Here is a 23,767-nt window from a genome sequence, read left to right as displayed (position 1 = left end):
ACTTCTACCTCTGCTATAGATACCCCCAGCTTCTGCTCCTTTGCCCCACCTTGATAAATCTCAGCCCACCTACCCCTTCATCAGCACAGTCCTACATAAATCCCATACAAAGCAGAGACTTGTACAGGAGTGTAACATGGGGCTTTTGTTGGGTTGTGCAGCTGACGGGGAGCTCCTCACAGAGCTCCATTCCACCCTCCCCATGAGCCCTGGCCCTTTGCTAACGCCTCAGTCTACCCTGCCCTAAAGTGCACCTTGCACTGCTGCCTCAGTAACCATCAGCAATAGCCCTGCTTCCCACTATGAAAAGCTGTGTTGCTCACATGGCTTATGTCCTGCCTAGAGACCTGTTTCCCCAGAACATTTTCCTGGATGTGCTTTAATTTCTAACTAGAATGTGTGCACTTACTTTACCTAATTTGAAGAATAAATTGTTTCTGTTTAATGCAATAATACTGCCTGTTATGTGGCTCAGCACCCTACTTTTTGCCGTTGAACATAAAATATATACAGGTCCTAAATTCCCTCTACGCTGCTCGGTGGCCGCCTAGCAGGCTATCAAGTGCCACGCACTTCAGGTGTCCCTCTCCTCACTACCATGCTGTTCCTGCCCTCTGCCTTGGAGCTGCTCCCAGGAGCCTCCTGCTTGCTGTGCTGGGGGAGGGGGTGCTGATATCAAGGTGTCCCCCGACCCCACCCCTGTACCCCATCTCCACAGAGCAGTGGGGTGGGGGGACGACACGACAGGGTTCAGGGCAGAGGGAGCTTGCTGGCAGCTGTTGCTGTGTCTGAACGTGCCTATCTACTTAAAAGGTCAGTGTACTTAAAGGGGCAACGCGCCTCTCTCTCTCACACACACACTCTCACACCTCCCAACACATACTTGTGTTGTTGTTGTTTCTTGATACTTCTTTCAAAGTGTGTTATTTTAGTTTTTGACTGGTCTATGCATTTCATAACTCTTATTACTCTCTTACGCTTAAATTTAATTCTTTGAGTAGTGAGTTCTAAAATGCCTAACCCGTCCTGGCTGGGGTAATTATCCCTCTGGTAACTTTTAGAAAATATATATTATATCTAGGTTTTCGGTTTCTACCGATGGCGCACATCCACACATTACCTCGATATGGTGCACATAATAAAATTCATTCCGCACATGGATGGAAAAAATTAGAGGGAACTCTGTGCAGGACCCCACATGTTCTGAGATTCTATGGCTGTACAATTCATCCTTTCCTGCAAAACTATGTTCCAGAATCTAATATTTCTTTTTAGTCCTTATCGTTATAAAGAAAACCTTAAAAAAGTTAAACAAATGTAACTTATGACCAAGCTGTCTTCATGAGTCTGCAGACTGCCCAAAACAATAGCTCTGGGAAATGCAAATCACTCTATTTATGCCCATGGATTGTTAACTGTGGATCCTAGAGATGACTCTTAAATTTAACATTCCAGTGATGATCACTTTACCAGAAACATCAGCTTCTGTGCTTATTCCACAGTCTCAAATTGCCTCCATCTCTTGAGGTGCTAAAGCATTAGCTATCCTCTACCCAGCTGTCACAATTTCCAGTTCTCCCTGAAAACATCTGCAGTGCTCTTATGCATTATACAAAAGTTGGCTGACTATCAAAAGCTGAATGCGGATACACAGTAAAATAAATGCTATTTAATAACAAAATAAATAAGAGGCTACAGTGCTTACTGGGTATTTGAATATTTAATTCAATAAAACCCTCCAGAATCTGGTATGTTTTTGCTGCAGAGTCTAGGCCCAATGTGTTGTGGAGTACCCAGGTCGTTAAACATATGTAAGTTTAGAATTCCTGGATCTCTGCCAAATTTATATCCTTGACTTTTTGGGACTAGCGGTCATGAGCATTATTTTCTTTGATGGTCTGTTAGCTACCATGGTAACACTGAAGTGGTAAATTCCGCTCTATTTTATCTATTCACTTTCAATCTTAGATATCCATTTGTGGAATTACACTCACGGTTTGACTTCTTACCTTCTGTTCCAGATTCCTCCATCTGAACACATTATTGGGCACTGGTACAAGCTGGTGGTTGACTTCATATTTTTTTTATGATTATTCATTTGATGCATGTGAATTTTGATATATTTGCTGTGAAACATATAAGTGAGTGTGTCTTAATAAACTGATATATAGTACTTGTTATATGATATATTTATATTAATATTTAAGGTAGCAGACTATTACCAGCATTTGGTTCAAGTACTATTTCTACCTATTGGTTAGTTAGCCAGAAGCAGTGAAGCCTAACTCAACTCGATGGCCCGTTTCAGCTCCTCAGTTCATCTTTTGAAAGTGTTGTGCAGGTTTCCTCTGAGGATGAGGACTGAGTGGTCAGACATAGAGGTCAGAGACAGAGTGATCACTTTGTGTTCACCCACAGGTGATGTGGTGTGTTCCTGCTTGAGTTCATTCGAGTTCATGTCTGCACTATGAAATTAAGTCGACTTAAGTTACGTCAACGTACAGCCACTGCAGTAATTAAATCAGTTTTGTGCGTCCAAACTAGCTCCTTCTGTCGGCAGTGTGTGTCCTCACCAGGAGCGCTTACACCAACTGTCATTGTGGGGCTCTTGACTGCTGGAGCCCCCTGCCTGGCTCCGGCTGTCAGCTGGAACAGTCATCAACCTAACTACACCAACCTAAGTGCTATGCCTTTTGTGGAGATGGAGTTATCAAGTCAGTGTAGTGGGTGACTTATATTGGTGGGAGCAACATTGTAGTATAGACTCTTACAGTGTTAGGTTGATGTAAGCTGCCTTAGGTTGACCTAACTCTGTACTGTAGACCAGGCCTGAGTTAGTTTCTGAGACCTGAAGAAGAGCTCTGCATAAGCTTGAAAGCTTGTCTCTCTCACCAACAGAAGTGGGTCCAGTCAAAGATATGACCTCACTTATCTTGTCTCCCAAATAATGTTCAAGGCATCAGTGGACAGAACCCTGTTGATTTATGTGAAAACCAGAAAAGACGGATTTCCAGTAAAGTCACCATCTTGTCACTCAGTATACAGGGGTGAGGCACAGCTTTGAGGGCTAGAGTTTAGGATTAATGTGAGGGTTAGAGTTATGTATACAAAGTAGAATAGCTCCAACGAGAGATTGAGAGACCCAATCCAGAATAGTCAATAGCCCAGAGGTTAGGGTACCTGTCTTTTTTGTGGGAGACCAGATTTAAGTCCCTGCTCTAAATCAGGCAATGCCCTGTCCACTAGACTGTTGGCTGTTTTTTCTCTCTCTTGTTTTGACCAGACATTCCTTCCTGAACCTGAGAAACCTGGCCAATGAAAAAAATGTTTTGTCAAAAACTCCTGATTTTTTCTGTAGGTGAAATTTGAAGAAACTGTTGACGGAGTAAAACTAAAAATGTCCAACAAACTCTGTTGGGATACTGGGGCTTTAAATGATACTGAAGAATTAATCTCAGAAAACTGCATATTCTTCTTTGAGTGCTTGCACATGTCCATTCCAATGTAGGTGAGTGCACACCCTGACCGCACAGTGCTGGAATATTTTCCCCTAATGGTATACATCGGGTCAGCTCCAGCACCCTCTGGTGCCACACACTTATAGCGCCAGTATAAGGGGCCCTGCTAACCCTGCGTCCCTTCAGTTCCTTCTTACCACATGTGACGTGACGGACGGTTGCTGGAACTTCTCTCATTGCTTCAGGCAAACTTCCCAGTAGTTTTCTGCTATTTCTCTTCTTTTCCAGTGTATGCAGTTGTTATAGTAGTGATAGTTAGTCAGTTTTTTTAGTTATGTATTTGTTGGACTACTTCGCACTCAGTTAGTGAGGTTGGTTCACTCCCTGGTGCCAGGGCAAGCCTCGGTCACCGGGCTTCAAGCCCTGCGCTACTTGCAGCAATGCTAGATGCTATTGAGTGACCTGGACTTGAATTGTCTCAAGTTCTTGTGGGAGTCTCATAGAAAGGGACCACTGCCAGATCTGCAAGGACTTCAAACCTCACACCAGAAAGGACCAGAAGGTGAGATTGAAGGTCCTTCTCATGAAGGCAGCCCTGAGACTCACTTCAGAGCCGCACTCAGACTTGTCACCAAGTACCTCAGCTTTGTTGTGGAGCACTCCCCTCACCGGTCATGAGTCTTGGTGCTGGTCCCCATCTCCGGTGCCTAAGAAGAAACATAGGAAGCAGCCAGAGAAGAGTCGATCCCCGGTGCCAAAGTCAAGCAGGTATGGGGACCGGGTTAAAGTGAAACCTGCGTCAGGCTGCTGTTCCACCCTGGCACTGCAACAATCAGTACTGGCAGCTCCAGGACCTATGCAGGCCCCACTGACTCCAGCGTTAGAGACACCACCCTCAGGCAGACAACACACCAATCAGTTCACAGTGCTGTTGAGATCAGGTCTAGGTGTAGCAGGAGCTGGGTCTCCACTGAGAGGTCTAACAGGGTTGCAAATCAATGCTGCCTGGGCCATGCTGGGGCTATGAGAATCACCTGTGCCTGGTCCTGCTTGATTTTCATCAGATCCTTGTGTATCATCAGGATGGGGGAAAGGTGTAATACAGGTGATCTATCCATGATAGCAGGAAGATGTCCTTAAAAGACCCCGGGCTTTGACCTTGCAGGGAACAGAACTGGTGGCATTTCCTGTTATCACAGGTAGCAAAACAGGTCTATGAGGGGAGTTCCCCCACTGTTGGAAAATGCCCCTTGCAATGTCCAGCTGAAGGGACCATTTGTGGTGAGAGGAGAAAGACCTGCTGACGTGATCTGCCAGCTGGTTCTGCGCTCTCAGAAGGTACGACATCTGGAGATGGATTGAATGCATTATGCAGAACTCCCACAGCTGGACTGCTTCCTGGCGTAGGGGGGAGGAGTGAGTTCCACTCTTCCTGTTGGTGTAGAACATGGCAGTTGTGTTGTCCATGACAACCAAAATGACTCTGTTTGTAACATGGGGCCAGGAATGCTTTACAGGCTAAATGGACCACACCGAGCTCCCTGACATTGATATGAAGAGAGAGCTCTTCTGGGGACCATAGCCCTTGAGTCTTGAGGGACCCCAAGTGGGTTCCCCAACCCAGCGCTGATACATCCAAGACCAGAGACAATGATGGTTGAGGCTGCGAAAAGGGCACTCCTTCACCACAGACCATGTGGTGGTTCAGTCACCAAGTCAGTGAAGCAAGGACTTGAGCAGGCACGGTGAGCACTGAATCCAGAAGATGCCAGGTAGGTGAATACACTGTGACACAGCCTCCTGTGTCACACTACATAAGTGCATGATGCCATGTGGCCCAGAAGACTCAGACATTTTCGAGCTGTTGGGACCAGGTGGATCTGGAGGGACCTTACCAAGACCATGATTGTCCGAAGCTGGTTTTCCAGGAGCAAGGCTCTTGCCTGAATGGAGTCGAGGACTGCACCAATTAACTATCGTCTGCATCGGGACAAGAATGGATTTCTGTGTGTTTTGTCAGTAGGCCTAGGGCCTGGAAGGTCAATTGGATGAGATCGATGTTGGATTCCACCTGAGCTTTGGACCGGCCTTGGACCGGCCAGTCATCAAGGTACAGGAAGACATGCACTCCCCATTTCCTGAGAAAAGCCACCACCACTGTTATACATTTGGTGAAAACCCGTGGAGTAGCCAACATGCCAAACAGAAGCCCCGCAGACTGGTAATATACCTGGTTCATGATGAATCTTAGAAGCCTTCTGTGGCTTTGGAAAATTGATATGTGGAAGTATGCTCCTTTAAATCAAGGGCGGCATACCAAGTAGGTCGAGATGTGTTGCACATGTCCATTCCAAAACCCACCCTCCTTCCCCTCTTATCGGAGTCAGCTGGTAAGAAGAAACGGAAGGGGCGCAGGGTCAGCAAGGCCTTTTATATCAGTGCTATGAGCGCGTGGCGGTGCTGGAGCCGAACCGATGGATACCTCTAGGGGAAAAAATTCCAGCAACTGTGCTTAGGGCGCGCACACACCTACATTGGAATGGACACGTGCAACACATCTCAAAGAACAACAGTTACAGAAAGATTAGTAACTGTTTTTCTATAAATTGTTTCCTTGAGTTATTCTGTGAAAGAGAGATTTCCTGGATCCTGAAGATCAAATGGAGGGAACAGCTGTTGGGGTAATTAACACTAGTAATTACTAATTTATGGAGAGGCAGGAAGTGCTAGCAGCTACTGAACTGCAGCTTTGCAAGATAGATTTGACTTTAAAAACAAGGTGATGTAAAACTGTCTATCAAATTTAGTCCACTCAGATCTGTTTCTTTTTATAATGTGTACTAAAGAAGCCCTGGAGAGGATGAAAGATGTGGCAACTAGATTTTAAAATATTATGGTCACTGTAGTTGCATTATGACTCTGAGATTGGTCATTTTAACTGAGTCTGCTGTGGACTTGCAGAGTTGAGTGTGTATGCCTGAATAACTGCTTGCCACGGGTTGCACTTACAACTTGGTAGGAATGTGAAGGCTGCATTTAGTTTGAGTATACATTTTACTGAATACTTATTTACAAACAAAAATCCATACAAGCACATTATTTTATTTATTTGTATCTTTCTTTGTGCAAGGCTGGAAACTACATGTTGTGTTTGCCAGAAATCAAAACCTGTAGCTGATGAGCTTTGTTCCCTCTCTATGATGATTAAAGTAGGATTCTGTGAGCACTCTGATTATATATTGGATTCCACAGGCAGATGTAAATGATATATCTTGTTTAGGCTAAAGCATTTTCTCTGTCCCTTTAAAAAATCTGTCATCAGCTTTCAGCAAAGTACAGTAGCTTTTAGTAAAATTGCAGTATTGACTTTGTGTCTTTTTGACTGTCAAATATCTCATCTCCATCTCTCCCTTTTCTGGAAGCAAGAAGAGTTGAATTATCTACAAGTCCTCCATTTTGCTGTAGCAGTTGTTCTAGGTTGCTGGTGATAAGGGACATCCCTTCTTATAGAGAAACTTGATAGGAGTGTTTAACAGTACTTAGCACTTTATATACTACTGTACATGTTCAAAGTGATGTACTGACAACCCTAGTGGGTTGAATATAGTAGAAACCTGTAGCTGATTAGCTTTTGAGCAACCATACATTTAACAACTATTTAATTTTCAACATTTGGATTTCAGAATAGTCACATCAGTAAATTTGCCTTATAAAAGGAGAACATAAATCTCAAAGTCTTGTTTCATTTGCCCAGGAATTAAAGTTAGAATAAAAAGAGTAATCATAATAACCTCTTATCCTATGCTATTCTTATACATAGACCAAGAATCTGTCTATTGGTCCAACTTGCTTTTGTTTCCAGTTGTTTAATATATTTATTGCTCTGATAGTTTCCACTAGGCATTAGTACATATTTGTTGTTAGCCACAGTGTAAAAATCTAATTCTTCTTCACATTAGAAATGTACCGGGTTAATCTAAAATAATCTTCTTTAGCAAGATAATGAGTTGACATTTAGATGTATAGCAGTCTATTCCTGTTAATTCAGGTCCTCCAAATTTCATATTTAGGGCCACACAAAATCCTGTATCAGATCAATGCTGAATAATTGCTGGCTGTATTTTACAGAAGAGAATAGCTGTCAATATGTTCTACAAATCCAATCTAATCCTGCAGAATTTGACTGCTGAACTGTAAATTTAATATAATGAAGGAGGACATGTTTGATTATTTGAAGTGGCAGTTTCCCTTTTTAAAAAGGATCAGGGAAACTTCCTCATATTTTCATTTCTGATTATGTGAAGTATATAATCCATTAGATTACTATCCTGCAAAATCAGATAAAGGGTGAATCAGTGTATCCTCTGGTATCATGACCTTTTAAAACTAAAAATGAGTGAACAAATTATTTTACTGCATAGTAATCTAGAGGCAAGCTATTAAATTTTTATTCTGACATCCTATTAAATTGTGGAATCTGACCCAAGAGTGAGAGAGATGCATTATATACAGTCGGAAGCAATTGAGAGAAACAGAAATGAATAGCAGGGATGGAGAGGTGAAGAGATTGCATTGGAATTTCTTTCAGTTACCAATCCAAAAGACTAAGAAAGCCACCCACCAAGAACCACCACCACTCTAACATGTATAAATGCATTTGCCCTGTAATGTTGTAAAACTCATTTGTAATCTAATGTTCCATGTTCCGCCTGTGACTATATTGTAAATATTTCAGTGGAAGTTCTCAGTGCAGCTCTGGGGTCATTACTTTGACATTTTCAAGAGAGTCACCCTAAAGCAAACCAGAGTGACTTTGAGTCAGACTGTAAGTTTGTTGTCTTTATTTCTCCCTCCACCTTCCCCCCCTCTCCCCCTGCAACAGCCAATAATGTGTCTGTTTCCTTTGAAGCTGGGGCTTTCAGCAGAACCCAGATGTAAGATCTTCCCCACGCTGGCAAAGAATCAAGTTAAAACAGTTTATTGTAACCCAGTTTAACGTAGTGCATCCCACCCAACATGGATGGGACTACCCTGTTTTTGGCCCCGTCCACACTGACTAGCGAAATTGTTGGGGGATGGTTAGGTTGTGCTCCCTAGAACCAACCATGGACCTCCCACCTCGCAAAGGTGGGGGTGGGTGCTCAGCTTTTTCCATAGCAGTCACTTGCTCTTCCAAACACTACAGAATGTGCTTTGTAGGTCTGTGGCCCATATGGGGATGGGGTCAGTGACTAGGTAGGCTGAGAAGAGTTGGGGCTATATTAGCTTTTCCACTGAACCCCCTCTACAGTTGGATTTCTCCTTTCAGGGGGTCCTGGTGGCAGCCATAGACAGAGGCGTTCCCCTGGGACCAGGGTGCCTGGAGCTTTGGGCTAGCATAGAGGTACAGGGCCTCCATGCTGATCCCTCCCCACCCCGCAAGATTTCTCTTGGGGATCCCTGTGGCTTGTAGGTGGGTCCTGCAACCTGTTCCACTGGGATGCACCCCTCTCCTATCTGTAATGATAGGTAAGTAAAAAACTGCACCAAAGGACTCTTGCAGAATTTTCCTTACTGCTCCATCCCTTCCACTGGTTTACTGCAGAAAGGGATGATCTGGTCCCACGTTAGAAACTGGGTTCTCTCGGGCAGGAATTGTCTCTTGATTGTAAAAAGAAAAGGAGGACTTGTGGCACCTTAGAGACTAACAAATTTATTTGAGCATAAGCTTTCGTGAGCTACAGCTCACTTCATCGGATGCATTCAGTGGAAAATACAGTGGGGAGATTTACATACACAGAGAACATGAAATAATGAGTGTTACCATACACACTGTAACGAGAATGATCAGGTAAGGTGAGCTATTACCAGCAGGAGAGCGGGTTGGGGAGGGGGGGACCTTTTGTAATGATAATCAAGGTGGGCTATTTCCAGCAGTTGACAAGATCCGTCTGAGGAACAGTGGGGGTGTGGGGAATAAACACGGGGAAATAGTTTTACTTTGTGTAATGACCCATCCACTCCCAGTCTTTATTCAAGCCTAAGTTAATTGTATCCAATTTGTAACCCCCTCCACCCCCGCTGTTCCTCAGCCGTTCTTGTCAACTGCTGGAAATGGGCCACCTTGATTATCACTACAAAAGGTATTTCCCCCCCTTGCTCTCCTGCTGGTAATAGCTCACCTTACCTGATCACTCTCCTTACAGTGTGTATGGTAACACCCATTGTTTCATGTTCTCTGTGTATATAAATCTCCCCACTGTATTTTCCACTGAATGCATCCGATGAAGTGAGCTGTAGCTCACGAAAGCTTATGCTCAAATAAATTTGTTAGTCTCTAAGGTGCCTTTTCTTTTTGCGGATACAGACTAACACGGCTGCCACTCTGAAACCTCCCTTGATTGTGTGTCTGATGGTGCCTAGCCTAATTTGGTGCTGATCTTTGATTGGTGCCCCTGGAGCTACTGCAATACAAATAGTAAATAACATATGAAAACGTGCATGTTAAACAAGTTCCTTAACTTGTTTCCCAGCCCAGTGCAAAGGTGTCCTAATGTTTCTATAGCTATGACTGTTACTTTTTAATCAGAAGTCTAAAAAGTACTGATGGCTGCCTTTTGAAGTTGTGCTCTCTGTGGAGAGATCTTGTAATACGCTTTGGGGGACATGATTTGGTTTTGCTTTCATTTGTCATGTTTGGGGATTAAAGCCTCACTGTTTCTGCTATAGTAGTCCAGACTAATTAAGTTAGCTGTAAAATTCAATGTCTGCTCCAGCTGCCAAGCAAATAATCAAATTCAAGGAATAGAAGAAGAGCTCTGTTTTAGAGCTGAGGGGTCTATAACACATCATGTGACTATCATCCCAGTGCAAATATCTTTTTATATTTAATTACAAATTGGAACTGTCAAAATGGTGGTTCTTTGTGGGTTTGTTTGCACACGTGCTGCTCCTTGTTCTGTTAATGTGGTGATTTATTTTTAATAAAGACTGTATGACATTAGTTACAGTAGTGTTCTGTGACCTGAACATCGGTCAAAACACCTCATTTGTCAAGACAAAGGGATGTTTCTTAATATTCATGCTCATGATTTTGAGGAAAAATCATATTGCATAAAGGGTTTCTTTCAGGATTTCTTCTCTTTACTGATCCCACAGGAAAAAATATTTCCATTTTGCAGCCTAGCGTCTCCCACAGTTCTTGACATCTAGGCTGCTCTCCTCTGTTTGCAGCTCACAGAGGCAGATCAGAGTTTTGGAGCCACGTGCTCTGGCCATGCACCCTCAGCTCCTGCTTGTTTCCAGTTTCTCTGCGTTTATGGCAATGTGCGGATGCTGGTTTTTACAGCTCCCACCTTTGCATCTGCTGATGATCGACTTTTTTTGTCAAAATTTGGGGCAGTGGTGAGCAGTGATTTCCCTCAGCTCCCCTTCCCCGGCACAGTTTTTTAGCCAGGGGTTGGAACCCCCAAACCCTCAGTTGCAATGGCTCCCTGCTGGCTTCTCTTCACCATCCAGGTATGGCAGCATAGCCTAAAAAGCACCAAATGAAATCCAAATGATGCTCCATCATGAGACTGCCCTACCAGACTTAGCACATACAGTGAGTTGTGTCCAGCCTGCACCCAGCCTTCTGTCCCTAATTCTGTTAGGTCCAAGGGTTATGAGGCGGACAGGCAAATGGGATCCCCTATCTAGCAGAGCAGCATGACTCTGACATGGTAAATGTGGACCAGGAGTCTCTGGGAAGAGCAGGGAGAGTCACCAAACATGAGGAGGGATCCCACTCAGCTGACTCGGGTTGTAAGCCCAAATGTGCTTCTGGAGCAGACTTGCAGGTTCACAACTCCATTCCCCACAAGTCTTAACATATGTCCCAAGCACCCTGGGCTCATAAGCATCCTCCACTCCTTCCAAATTTGTCCAGGAAGACTGTGGAAGGATTTCCCCTCCCACCTCCCTGAAGGAATGGGAGCCAGCAGGTGAGGGCTCAGAAGATCTTGCAAGAGGACTTCAGGCCCTCAGCAAGGCTAGCCACAAAAGGCCTCACAAAAGCCATAATGGAGCTCATCCACTCTTTAAGTGAGCTAAAAAAATCAAAGAAAGTGAAAAGGGGGAAGAAGAAGCATAAAAGATCTAGGAGGTATGAGTCCTGACTCCACTTCCTCTTCCACAGAGGGTGGTGAATTGTTGGGCTCTAACTCTGATCAGGACCAGAGAAAGACTCAAAGTTTGTTGTTTTTTTCTATACTCTGAGAAATTCGAGGCCATGTACAATAAAGTTTTATCTACTATTCAGATTCAACCTAAACAAAATCCTAGGAGTAAGCTTCTGAGCAAATTCCAAATCTTCTCCTGGAAGCCACAATTCCCCTATAGTCCTCCTTCAGGGATGAGTGGGATAAGCCAGACCAGGGCAAGCACATGAACAGAAATGATCTTAGGTTCTATAGGATTCAGGAACTAAAAGTCCCTAATACTGAGATACCGAAGGCTGATGTTGATGTACTTTCCTGGTTAAAGATATAGTTATCCCCTCAGAAGGGGAGTTCTGTCCTAAGAACCCCACAGAGAAAAATTGAGGCCACTCTCAAAGAACACTCTGAGGCTTCCTCAGCCTCCCTCGGGGTGTCCCGATCAGATACTTGCTTTGTGAGGTTGTCACTCTCCTTGCTGGAAGATCTCAGAGCCCTCAAGAATAGAGATCATGCTAATTTTGGCTCTAAAGAAAGTTCCCCTAGCAACAGTGTTTATTGAAGATGCCTCAATGGACATGAGATTCTCAGCTAAAGGCGTGGGCTCTGGCTCAGTGACGAGGCACCACCTATGACTCCATCCCTGGAAGGTGGACTGGCACTCCAAGCAGGTGTTGTGCTCTGCTAAATTCACAGAAGTCCTGCTTTTCGGAGAGAAACTAGACAAGATAGTGGAGGACAATGCTGCAATATCTAAACAGTCCTTCCCAACACCACACCAGCCCTTTAAGAGAGCATACAGGCTGGCCTTCAGACAAAGGCATTTCTTTCAGCCTTCATCCTTGCAGAAATACCAGCAAAGAGACAGCAGGATCTCCAGTGGAAAGTCATGGTACCATGGCTCAGAAGAGGAGTCCCCAGGGAACCCTGCCACTCCCAAAGCCACTTTATTACAAAGACTACATAGGTCTTTACACAGAGCGGAAGTTTGGGAGCAGAATTTCCCATTTCCTGAAGGAATGGGTGGGTTGTTTGCTTCGACTTTGGATCAGTGCCTCAGGGTGATAGTGATTTAGGAATAATCCCTAGTGTTACAGGCTCCACCCCATCTGTTTTTCATAGTCCCCCATCCCAAATAACCCCATAAAGAATAGTCTAATCCAGAATGACATTTCTAACCTGCTGGATATCAGAGTAATAGAGTGTTCCCTCAGAAGAAAGATTCTCAGGGTTCTACTCCATTTTCTTTATTGTTCAGAAACATTCAGGGGGAAATCTGAGCCATTCTAGATCTCAAAAAGCTCAACAAGCAGATGAAGAAAATGAAATTCTGGATGGAGACCCTAATCTCTACAGTGGCATTCCTGCCCCAGGGGTATTTTCTGACTTCAGTGGATCTGGTGGATACATACCTCCACATCCTGATCAGACCCTGCCATCTCAGATTCCTAAGGTTTGCCTATGGTAGCATTATCAATATCAGACACTCCCATTTGGCTTGTCCTTCGACCTCCCCAGGTCTTTATAAAGACGGTAGTGGTAATCATAGTCAGACTCAGGTCACAGGAGATCTTCCTGTACCCCTTCCATGGTGACATCTAAATCAGAGCTCCATCCCCAGCAAGGGCATGCAGAGCTATATCCCTGACCTTGAATCTCCTGCAGGTGGATGGCTTTATTATCAACATCAAAAAAAGCTCCCTGATTCCATCCACCCAAATAACTCACTTGGAAGTGAACACAGGCAGCTTAATAGCAAGGATATATCCATCTCTAGAGAGGTTCAGAAGATTCAAAACCTCCTGGCATTGATTTGGAACTGCTGGTGCTGAGACTTCAACCTCCTAGTACTGTGCATAGGGATCACTCCATGGGCTCATTCACACATCAGGCGCCTTCAAGACTTCCTCTTAAAGGTATGGGACCACTTCCTGGAATGTGTGAGAGATCAAGTGAGAGTTCTTGCACAGGTGGTTAGCTCAGTGCAGTGTCCACAAGGGCATGCCCATATGCCTTCCTGATCCCCTGATTGTCACAACTGATGCCAGCCTAGAGGGCTGAGGAGCACAATTCAGGAGACCCAAACAGCTCAAGGCATCTGGAACTTAGAGGAAAGGACCCACAGCATAGCCTTCCTTAGAACTGAGAGCAATCAAGCTGGTGCTTCGAAAGTTCCAGCCCAGGCTGAAGGGCACCACGTCCTGAGTCAATCAAACAACATGACCATGGTTGTGAACGACGATGTGCTTTTAGCCAGTGCCCGGTAATTAAATGTTCATAGATTTTTTTTAAGGGTTCATAGATTTTAAGGACTACCATTATTCCCTAGTTTGACCTGCATAATGTGGACCATAGAATTTCATCCAGTAATTCTTCAGTGTTTTCTTTCCCACATTCTGTTTGTCTTGACTATTTAGATGTAATCCCCTCAGAGCAGATGCTGTCTCTCACTATGTGTTTGTACAGTGCCTAGCACAATGAGGTCCTGATCTTGGTTGGGGCTTTTAGATGCTACTATAATATTAATAATAGGAAATGTATTCTTCCCTACCGTGTAAGTGAATGTAAGCCCAATACCTGTTTGGACAGCTTTCTAAAAGATGTACAATCTCTGTGTTAAATTATATGAATCTACCAATTTCCTTGGTTCCAGTGGTTAATTGCCCCTCATTAAAAAGTTCCATCTTATTTCCAATCTGAATTTTTCTAACTTCAATTTCCAGACACTGGATCTTGCTATGCCTTTGGCTACTAGATTTGAGAACTCCTAATATCAGATGTTTTCTCTATGTGTACAGGTGTTTATAGGTGTTTTCATCAGATGTTTAAATGTGTGAGAGATTCTAAGTGCTAGTTTTCTAACCCAGAATTTGCCACCTTGATTTGGTTTTGGTTAAGAGGTACATTTTTCTGAGTAGTTTCACCACCAGTGGGATCTAAAAGCATGGATAGGCAAGTCTCCCTCTCCCTCAAAGTTTTGTTACTTCTCCCCTCACTGGGATGCTGCAGTGTGTGCAAAGCAGCAAAGTATGAGAAACACAGGAAATCTGTAGCTTGGTGTGGAGCAGGCCAGCAGATTATATGCTCTATTGCAGAAGTTTACCAGGTTCAATGTGTCTGCAGCCACAAGGTTCCTGATTAAGGCTAAGATTTAGTTACGGATATTTTCGATAAAAGTCATGGACAGGTCACAGGCAATAAATAAAATAAAAATAAAATTTCCCAGTCCCTGACCTGTCCATGACTTTTACCAAAAATAACCCTGACTAAATCTGTACTTCTGCGACCCTGCTGCTCCAGGGGCCCCCAGCTCTGAGGGGGCCCTGCTCCAGTGCTGGGAGTTGATGGCCTCCACCACTGCTCTCCGGATGGCCTCTGGGCATCCCTAGAGCCACTGTTCTAGCCACCCTGGGACCACTGCTGCTCGGGCAGTCCCCAGGGTGCCCCCAGGACCACTGCTTGGGCGCTCTCAGGAGCCAGCTACACCGGCTGCTCCTCAGGCAGTTCCCAGAACCAGCTGCCCAGGGATGCCTCAGCAGTGGCCAGTGTGGCTGGCCCTGGGGGACCACCGAAGGCTGTTGCTCAGGCACCCCCCGGGTGGCCCTGGAGTCAGCTGCACCAGCCGCTGTGGAAGTAGCGGAGGTCATGGAAAGTCACAGAATCTGTGACTTCTGTGACCTCCGTGAGAGAATCGCAGCCTTAATCCTGATAGGTGAACAGTAAAGAGCAGGCCTCGCTGGGAAGTAAGAAGCTTGCTGGTGCATGGGAAGGGACCAGTACCATCCACTCCTGTAGAATCTAATCTTCATTTAAAATAAATTATATGCTTGTTGAGAGGGAGGAAGAAATGTGCAGTTGTGAGAGAGAGAGAAACTGTGTCCCTCTCGTTTGCTATTGCAGCACGTTTGGCATGGAGGAGCAGGGCTTCAGGGTGTTTCTGAAGAGGTAGGCATGGGACAGGCACTGTCCCCTCAGGCAGAGCAGAATATAGCAGCCTGCCTGCTTAGTGAATTGTTCCCATTTTCTTTGTGAATTCCCCCAGGAGTATAAAACGTGTAAAAGTTTTAAGGCTCCTTTACATTGCCAGAGTGGTGTAAAGGACAGTATGGCCTTATAAATGCTTATGGTGCTTTAGTGTTTAGAACTGGTCTAAATTTTTGGACTGAAATAATTTCATATCAGAATGTGCTCCACGAACTGTTTGCTGTTTACCTTTCTAGAGATGGTCAGTAGCCAATATAAATCCAGCCCTCACTTGCTCTTCAGTTGCCTATAATTAAGGCTATGTTTTAGTCACGGGTATTTTTAGTAAAAGTCACAGAGAGGTCACGGGCAGTAAACAAAAATTCACAGCAGGTGACCCGTCCATGACTTTTACTAAAAATACCTGTGACTAAAACTTGGAGGGGGGCTACCTTGGGGTGCTGCAGGAGGGCGGCCTGGGTGCTGGAGTGGGGGGTGGGCAGTGACGTGCGGCCCAGGACCCTCGCTGGTGCTGCGGGGGAGGGCGGGGGGGGGGGAGGGATGGTGGGGATGGCAGACTCCCTATCTAGCTCTGTGCCTCCCCTCCCACCCCAGCAGCAACAGAATTTGGGTGTGGGAGAGGGCAGGGGGTTGGGGTACAGGATGGAGTGAGGTGGGCTCTGGGCGGTGCTTACTGGGGGGCTCCTCAGCAGCAGCGACATCCCCCTTGCTCAGCACTGCCTCCACCCACAGGACTGGCTTCACAGCTCCCATTGGCAAACTCGCAGCCTTACCTATAATGTTGAGTACTAACTAGAAATAGATGGTCAAACCTAATTATATTACTGTTAGGCAAGCGGCGTTGGGGATTTCCTCCAATGCTCCCCACTCCCATTCTCCATCCATTGTATTGTAATTTAAATAAATAACTGAAATAATTGAAACCAGAGGGATTTTATTGTGTTATTTTGACAAATAAAATATGCACAATTTTATAATATTGTAGAATATCTGCAGAATTTTTATGTTTTTGGCACAGAATTCCCCCAGGAGTAGATATTAGAGAAACAAAGTGGGTGAGGTAATATCTTCTGTTGCTGAGGGAAACTAGATTTTGAGTTTACACAGAGCTCTTCTTCAGGTCTGGGAAGAACTGAAGAAGACCTCTATGTATGTTCAAAAGCTTGTCCTCTCTCACCAACAGAAGAGCCAGTACAAGATATTACTTCGCCCACTTTGTGTGTTTCACTGTAGTCAGTTTGCCTGTTGTTTGTATGTCTTTCACAAAGAAACAAGGGAGATAAAAATGTATTTAAAAAATAGCAAACTTCAGGTTTTAAACAACAAAAATTGGCAGGTGCAATCAGAAGTAGGTGTTAGTAGCTGGAACAACTTGTAACTCAGTTTTTGAGATTGAGTCAATTAAACTGACATAAATCCGTTAACCTTTCACTGAATAATAGAACAGCAAGAATTGTAAAAACTACCCTTGTTTGAAGTGCTTTTCCCCTAACCATTAAATCAAAATCTAGTTTGAAGTGAAATTCTGTGGAGTTATTCCTTATTTGTGTAACAAGCCTGCTTAAAATGTTGTTGGAAATAGCTAAATTTTCAAATTTAAATTTTAACGATTTTTACTGGGTAGAGTTCAGTTTTTGAATTTTCAAACTGACATTCTGGGCACGCTTCCTATCTCCAGGGTTGGACTGCAGTACTTGGTGTCAGACTGTCCTAGTGAAAGGAGTAAGCAGTAGCATCCTTCTTCCTTTCATTGCTTCAGGGTATTGCAGCACATATGGGCCTCTTTCTCAGGAGGGCTGTCAGCAGTGGGTGATGATACAGTACATATCATATGTGTTTCTATGCATTTAGGTTGGAATTTAATGCTGAGCGTGATTTTAAAACACATTCAAATCTGGGCCTGTAAGGGTGTAACTGCTATTAATCCTTTGCAGAAATATCAGTCTTGACCATTGTTGAAAAATAATAGGCATATAGGTTCTTAGACATGTCATTATAGCTTGTGCTGGCTTATCTGTTTACAAAGCAGAGTCAGCAGCAGCTGCTTTTCTGCATTATTAAAGTGCTGTATACGTAGCACACGGAATGTACCCAAGTGTTCAGTGGCACTGCTCCTCCCAACCCTTCCTGTGTTGCTGTGACAAAATCTTTGATAGATGCTGCAATCCAGTCACTCTTGAGATTCACTTTATTTTTAAACCAAGCTGCTGCTTCCTTCAGATTGCTGCCTGCTTGCTCCCCGGTGGTGCTGGAGGAGGCGGAGGGAACTCTGCTGGGTTTTCAGTCAGTGATGCTGGGAGGGATTGTGGGCGGGCTCCGCTTCCCCCCTTCTCTTCGGCACCTCGACTTTGCTGTCTCTGCACTGCAGATGTCCTCCAGCAAAGAGAGCTTCTGCAACACACTCCAGCGCCCTACGCCCTGTCTCCTTGTAGTGTCTCGCAGACCGGCCCGCCTGCTGCCCTAATGCCTTGTTTGGGAGAGATCTCGGTCTCAAAGGGAAGCCTTGCAAAGCTGTAAATAAAGCAGAACTCCAGCTGAATTTGCCTCCCGGAGGGAGCTGGGCTGCACCTGCCGGGGAGAGGCCGCTGCTGGCACAGCGTGGATGGTTGGTCTCAGCCCCGTGGGCACCCATGAGACAAGACAAGCTGACGGGCTCCCTGAGACGTGGGGGAAGATGTTTAAAGAGGCAAAACACAGGCGGCGGCGTGGGCACCATCCTGAGCAATGTGTTAAAGAAGAGGAGCTGTATTTCCAGGACGGCTCCTCGCCTGCTCTGCACCTTGGAGCCAGGTAGCGTGTGCGTGGGCCAGGGGCGGGCGAAGGACCTCCCCGGGCTCTGCTCCGCTGGCCCGGCCGGGCTGGGCTTGGGTTTGAAAGTGGCGCCGCTGTGCAGCGGCTGCTTCCCTAATGCTCTGAGCCAGGCTTACCCCGGCCGGGGGCGCGGCGTGGGGGGCGGCGGAGAGGAGCGCGGGCGGCTGCTGCCCGTCACGGACACGCGCTTCTCCCGGGCGGGGAGCAGGACGGAGATGAAATCCCCGGGTAGGCACCGCTCGCGGGGCGAGGGGCCGGGGGCGCCTCGGGCGTGTCTCTCAAGGACGTGCCCACGGCAAATGGCCGCTCGCTCTCAGCCGCAGCCGCTCCAGCGCCGCGCTGCAGGGCTGTGCTGGGAGAGGCGGCGCGGCCCCCTGCCGTGAGGCAGCGAGTGCGCTCGGCATCGGCATTAAAAAACCCTCCTCGTGCCCGGCGTCGGGCTGCCGAGAGGCGACTGTCCCGTCCCCGCGCTCACTGTGAAGCCCCCCAGGCGCGCAGCTCCCCGCCCTGCCGCCGCCTCGGTCCGGCCGGCCTGGTACCCGCCCGCGAATCGCCGTGTCCTGCTGGGGCCGCTCTGCGGCGAGGCCAGGCCGGGTCCTGGCCGCACGGTCTGGGCTTTGCCGCTGAGCTGCGAGTCAGCGTCTCTGGGAGGAACGGCTGAGGGCACTTGGCCATCCCTCCGTGACAGGCCCTGTCGGGCACCCCGCTAAGACAGGGAGAAACGCCGCGTGTGGATGTGGCTCTCTGAGGTGCCCTTGGAGCCGTTGGGCCCTGGCAGCTGGGGTGGTACCTGAGGACCGGCCTCACCCCTGGGGGGCAATGGCAGGACCCACCGGCCAATGAGCCCTCCCAGAAGGGCAGATGGCCACTCCTCTCTGGCGAGGGGATGGGTGGAAGCAGCCCCGCCCCCCCGTCCGCCCGCCTGCCCCCCGGCAATGTTGTGCAGTCTATGGGGAGGCCTGCCGCAATGGGCCATGCCATCCGCACCTGGGCTTGTTCGTTTCCTGACCTTCTCTGGGAAGGGTTCTTGGTCCAGCTGGCCTGCTCTAGCTCTTCTCCCATCAGGCTCGTGCCTGCTCTCCCCCCCCCGCCTAGTCTTTGCTTTCTTCTTTGCCTTGCACTGCTTTGCCATCCCCTATCCCTCTTTGTGACAGCACTTCAGCCACACTGTAGCTGGGTGGGTCTTTTTGCATTACTTATCCTCCTCTGAATGGCAGAGCTCCCTGCATCTGAGCAATCTCTTCTCTCTCCCTTCCACTTTCTGTGGAAGCCATGCTCTCAGAGCCCTACTCTCCACATTTCCCCACCCTTATTGGGAGCACTTGACCTGGGGAAATTCCTTTGTCTTATCTGCTCTTTGAAGAAGTGTATTGTCTAAATACACAAAGAAGACTGGTTTCAGAGTAGCAGCCGTGTTAGTCTGTATTCGCAAAAAGAAAAGGAGGACTTGTGGCACCTTAGAGACTAACAAATTTATTTAAGCATAAGTTTTCGTGAGCTACAGCTCACTTCATCGGATGCATTCAGTGGAAAATACAGTGGGGAGATTTATATACATAGAAAACATGAAACAATGGGTGTTACCATACACACTGTAATGAGAGTGGTCACTTAAGGTGAGCTATTACCAGCAGGAGAGTGGGGGGGGGGGCCCTTTTGTAGAGATAATCAAGGTGGGCCATTTCCAGCAGTTGACAAGAACGTGGGGGGCGGGGGGGGGGAATAAACATGGGGAAATAGAGAGACTGCTGAATTGGAATTAATTTGCAAACTGGATACAATTAACTTAGGCTTGAATAAAGACTGGGAGTGGATGGGTCATTATACAAAGTAAATCTATTTCCCCATGTTTATTCCTCCCCCCCCCCCCCCCCCCCCGCTGTTCCTCAGACATTCTTGTCAACTGCTGGAAATGGCCCACCTTGATTATCACTACAAAAGGTCTGTCCCCCCCTCCCCCGCTCTTCTGCTGGTAATAGCTCACCTTACCTGATCACTCTTGTTACAGTGTGTATGGTAACACCCATTGTTTCATGTTTTCTATGTATATAAATCTCTCCACTGTATTTTCCACTGAATGCATCTGATGAAGTGAGCTGTAGCTCACGAAAGCTTACTCTCAAATAAATTTGTTAGTCTCTAAGGTGTCACAAGTACTCCTTTTCTTTTTACAAAGAAGACTGTTTTCTTAAAGGGGCAGTCATAAATTTTGCATCTATTTTTTCCCTAGAAACTACTTCAGTTTCAAATAAAGCAAAGCCTTTATTAAGTGGCTGCTCAGGGGACCAGCAAAATGAGATCTCTTAAGCAAGGTGGCCTTTAACAAAGGTGGATCTGCAGCTTACTAGAAAGCCAAGGGGACTCAGTTATTTGATTCCAAAATTTTGTTTTGTTTATAAAACACTGAAAATATAAATATTTAAATCATTTTATTTTTATAAAATACTAGAAATACATATACTTAATAATAGATGTTTAATCATTTGTAGGTGAAACATTAATTTGTCTGCGGGTTATCATGAACATAAAAGAAGTAAAACTGTAACATAATTATTTTTAACTAGTGTCTCATGAATGAGTATTAAATCTTAAAGGAATACATAGCTCTATACAAAGTGCAGAGTTTCCCATTGCACTACATGTGTATATACAATGTGCCTTATGAGCAGTCAAGTGCAAAGTGAGTAAGCTGATAACTTAAGCAAATTTCTTCTGTATTTGAGAGCAATTCTGGATGGTCTCTGGTTATGTTGGAGAAGTAGTTGCTTAATATATTTACATTGTAAAGTTCTTGGGGATAACCTGTTTCATAGGGCTGCTGGTTACCAAAAATAGGGTTCTTTGACACAGATTTCATTGTATTTTTTTTAATATGCCCCCAGGTCCCAACTGCTCTGTGGGTCCTGCCCCCAGCTGACACCAGCTCATGCAGTAGCCTCCTAATATTGGAGACACTGCCATTATTCTGTCAAGCTTTATAGATAAATTGCACAGAGATTCCTGCCTGCAGCTGTGACACTCATCCTTCATCCCCAGGACAGGGTAGAGGAGCTGATACCAGAAGCACATCACCGTCTCACATCTAGCAGTGGATTAGGTCGTGGTTTGGAGTTTCTGTAGTCTCAAAGTGAGCTGCTAGCAGGAAGCCCAGTGATGCCATAGCTGGGGTTACCTGCTACCATATCATCATCCTGGAGATCAGGGAGGATTTGAACGTTTTGTGCCTCATTGTTGAATAAACTTAAGGGGTCTCATTCTGGCTTTGTATGTATCTGCTGATATCCGTATGTATTGGGGAAGCCTCTGGGGGCCAGTTTCATTGCATACTTCATTATGTCCTGGTGTGCGCGGTGGTTGCTAGGGTAGTGGATTGCATGGAAGATTGCTCCAGACACTGCTTTCACTACCCCTTACATGGGTGAATATAAGTTATAGAACAAATTGTGGGACAAAACAGCATGGCTTTTTTTTGTTTTTGAACCAACAATTAGACTGTAGTTTGCATCACTAAATTTTGAGAGCCCAGCTGCTGTACGGCCTTTCCTCCTTTGTTTAGGACGTAACATCAGTTTCTGGTTAGGTACAGGTTAGGTGTTGATACTAGCATTGTTCACTTTCAGTTACTGTCAGTGGAAGAGATTTCAGCAGCTGCTCTTATGATACAGTCAGAGCCTGTGGTGATTGGATTGGAAATGTTTGGGTGGGTTAAGACTAGTTGACTAATCCATGCCCCCAAGAACATGGGGGTCATAACACACAACCTTCCTGTGGAGCTACTGAAGAGTTCCCAAACTTTTGGCCCAATACTCCTGTCCCTGTGGAGTAGTTCATTGCTGAAATTGAGGAATGGGGTTTTGATTATTCCACCAAGTCTTCTTACTTGGCTACTATATCTTTCTGTGCTCAAGTAGCTGATGTCCGTGATGTGTGTCAGATGCTCATGAGACAGAAAATGGAGGGCTGTACTAGGTTTTGGGACTCCTGAAAGGATGGATGTCCTAACAGTGGAAAATTACTGGAATGATATGTGGCGGCAGCTTTCGTCTGGTTGACTAACTTGTGGAGGGGGAGATTCTCCTACATCAAACGGCTTCTCTACAGCAATTTTTGGTGTGCTGTGAATTAGTGAGCAGATTGCTAGGGTTCTGGGCAGGCCTCATTCTGACACTCACCTTGGAGATGACGCCTACTCTATGCCTCCAAATTTTGATCTGTGGCTCTTTTATATAAGGCAAAACAATATGGTAAGAAGTCATTAATTAATCTTCAAGAGATGCCCAGTCAATTGGTCTAACTCAGGATGGCCATGTCAGTGTATCTCCCTGGGCACTCTGCAGACAGCAGTCTCTCTTTTCTGCCTAGTGACATCACACCTTTATTAATTCAGTGCCATCATCTGGAAGATATTTGTGAGTTGAGATCTGGGAGTCCTTAGATCTCATTTATTTGGAACAAGTCTCCACTGTATCTGCTGCCATGTCTGAGGTCTTCGATCTTGAGGTTCAAACACCAGGTGGATAACATTTTGCCTGTTTTCAAGATTGTATTTGTCCAGACACACCCTTCACTACTCCCGGCTGGCTTTGCTAGAGGTATTTTCCTCGTGTAAATTGCAGGAATACAGAGGCCTTGGTATTAGGTGGGTCTTTAAGCCTTGGAAAGCTGGAATGCTTTCTGTATTTGTGTACTCAGTTGGGGGAGAGTGCATGACTATTCTGGAGGGCTATTGCTTCCATCTACCTTTTGCTGATACCAGAACATGTTACCTTAAAGTGTCATCTGGAGTTACACTTTAACAAAAGTTGCAGCTAGCTATTGGCCTGAATTTACATAAATTGCTGTAAGTCCTTATTGTTTCCTGTACTCAGTAATAGACTGTTTAGGGATGAGACCTTGTTTTGTTCAACTGACACGTGTTTGCAGCAAATGTGATCGGGCTCCTTTTGAGTCCCGGGGTGTGGGAAGTGAATCCCAATAAGTAGTAACTGCAAGGTATAAGCACCAAAATGTTCAAAAACGGCTCCTTTTTTTAAGGTATTGAAAATATTAATATGGACAAATGCTTTAATATCCCCAAACCCAGTAAGGCTGTTATTAGCTGAACAGTGCAGATAAAAGCATCCAAATGGTAAATTCCCTGATACAGTTTTTAAATGGCCAAATCTAGGGTAGATTTGCTTTTTTTTTTAAACTTTGCTTTCAGTCTAAACCTTTGTATACTACCTTTCCCCCACCAGTCAGGTTCTAAACACCTCATAATTAGTTTCATATGGAAATACTGTCAAAACTTAACTACCAAGCATTAGCAAATGGCGCTACTTTTTTTTTCCCAAACACACA

At 45.5% G+C, this 23,767-nt stretch overlaps 1 protein-coding gene and 1 long non-coding RNA gene across 7 annotated transcripts in view; one reads left to right on the top strand and one right to left on the bottom strand.

The window, feature by feature from the left end:
• Positions 1 to 23,767, top strand: part of TBC1D30 (TBC1 domain family member 30) — an 83,533-nt gene that overhangs the window by 22,917 nt on the left and 36,849 nt on the right. For 2 of the 6 annotated variants that reach the window (XM_048835908.2, XM_048835906.2), the window contains exon 1: positions 18,121 to 18,406. The exons of 3 other annotated variants lie outside the window; for them this stretch is intronic. In XM_048835908.2, coding sequence (XP_048691865.2) covers positions 18,247 to 18,406 — 160 coding nt within the window. In that variant the 5' untranslated portion in view covers positions 18,121 to 18,246. Of the gene's footprint in view, positions 1 to 18,120; positions 18,407 to 18,526; positions 18,656 to 23,767 lie in introns of those variants that run through there. One more of the 6 variants, XM_048835909.2, reaches the window with a different exon arrangement.
• On the bottom strand, positions 16,531 to 19,514 carry LOC125630245 (uncharacterized). Its single transcript, XR_007354600.2, has 2 exons — positions 19,437 to 19,514; positions 16,531 to 18,127 (listed from the first exon to the last, which is right to left on the bottom strand). It is a non-coding gene; the product is annotated as an uncharacterized LOC125630245 (long non-coding RNA).

This window comes from Caretta caretta, chromosome 1 (assembly GCF_965140235.1).
Source record: "Caretta caretta isolate rCarCar2 chromosome 1, rCarCar1.hap1, whole genome shotgun sequence".
NCBI lineage: Eukaryota > Metazoa > Chordata > Testudines > Cheloniidae > Caretta > Caretta caretta.
This window is presented reverse-complemented; position numbering and strand designations above follow the sequence as displayed.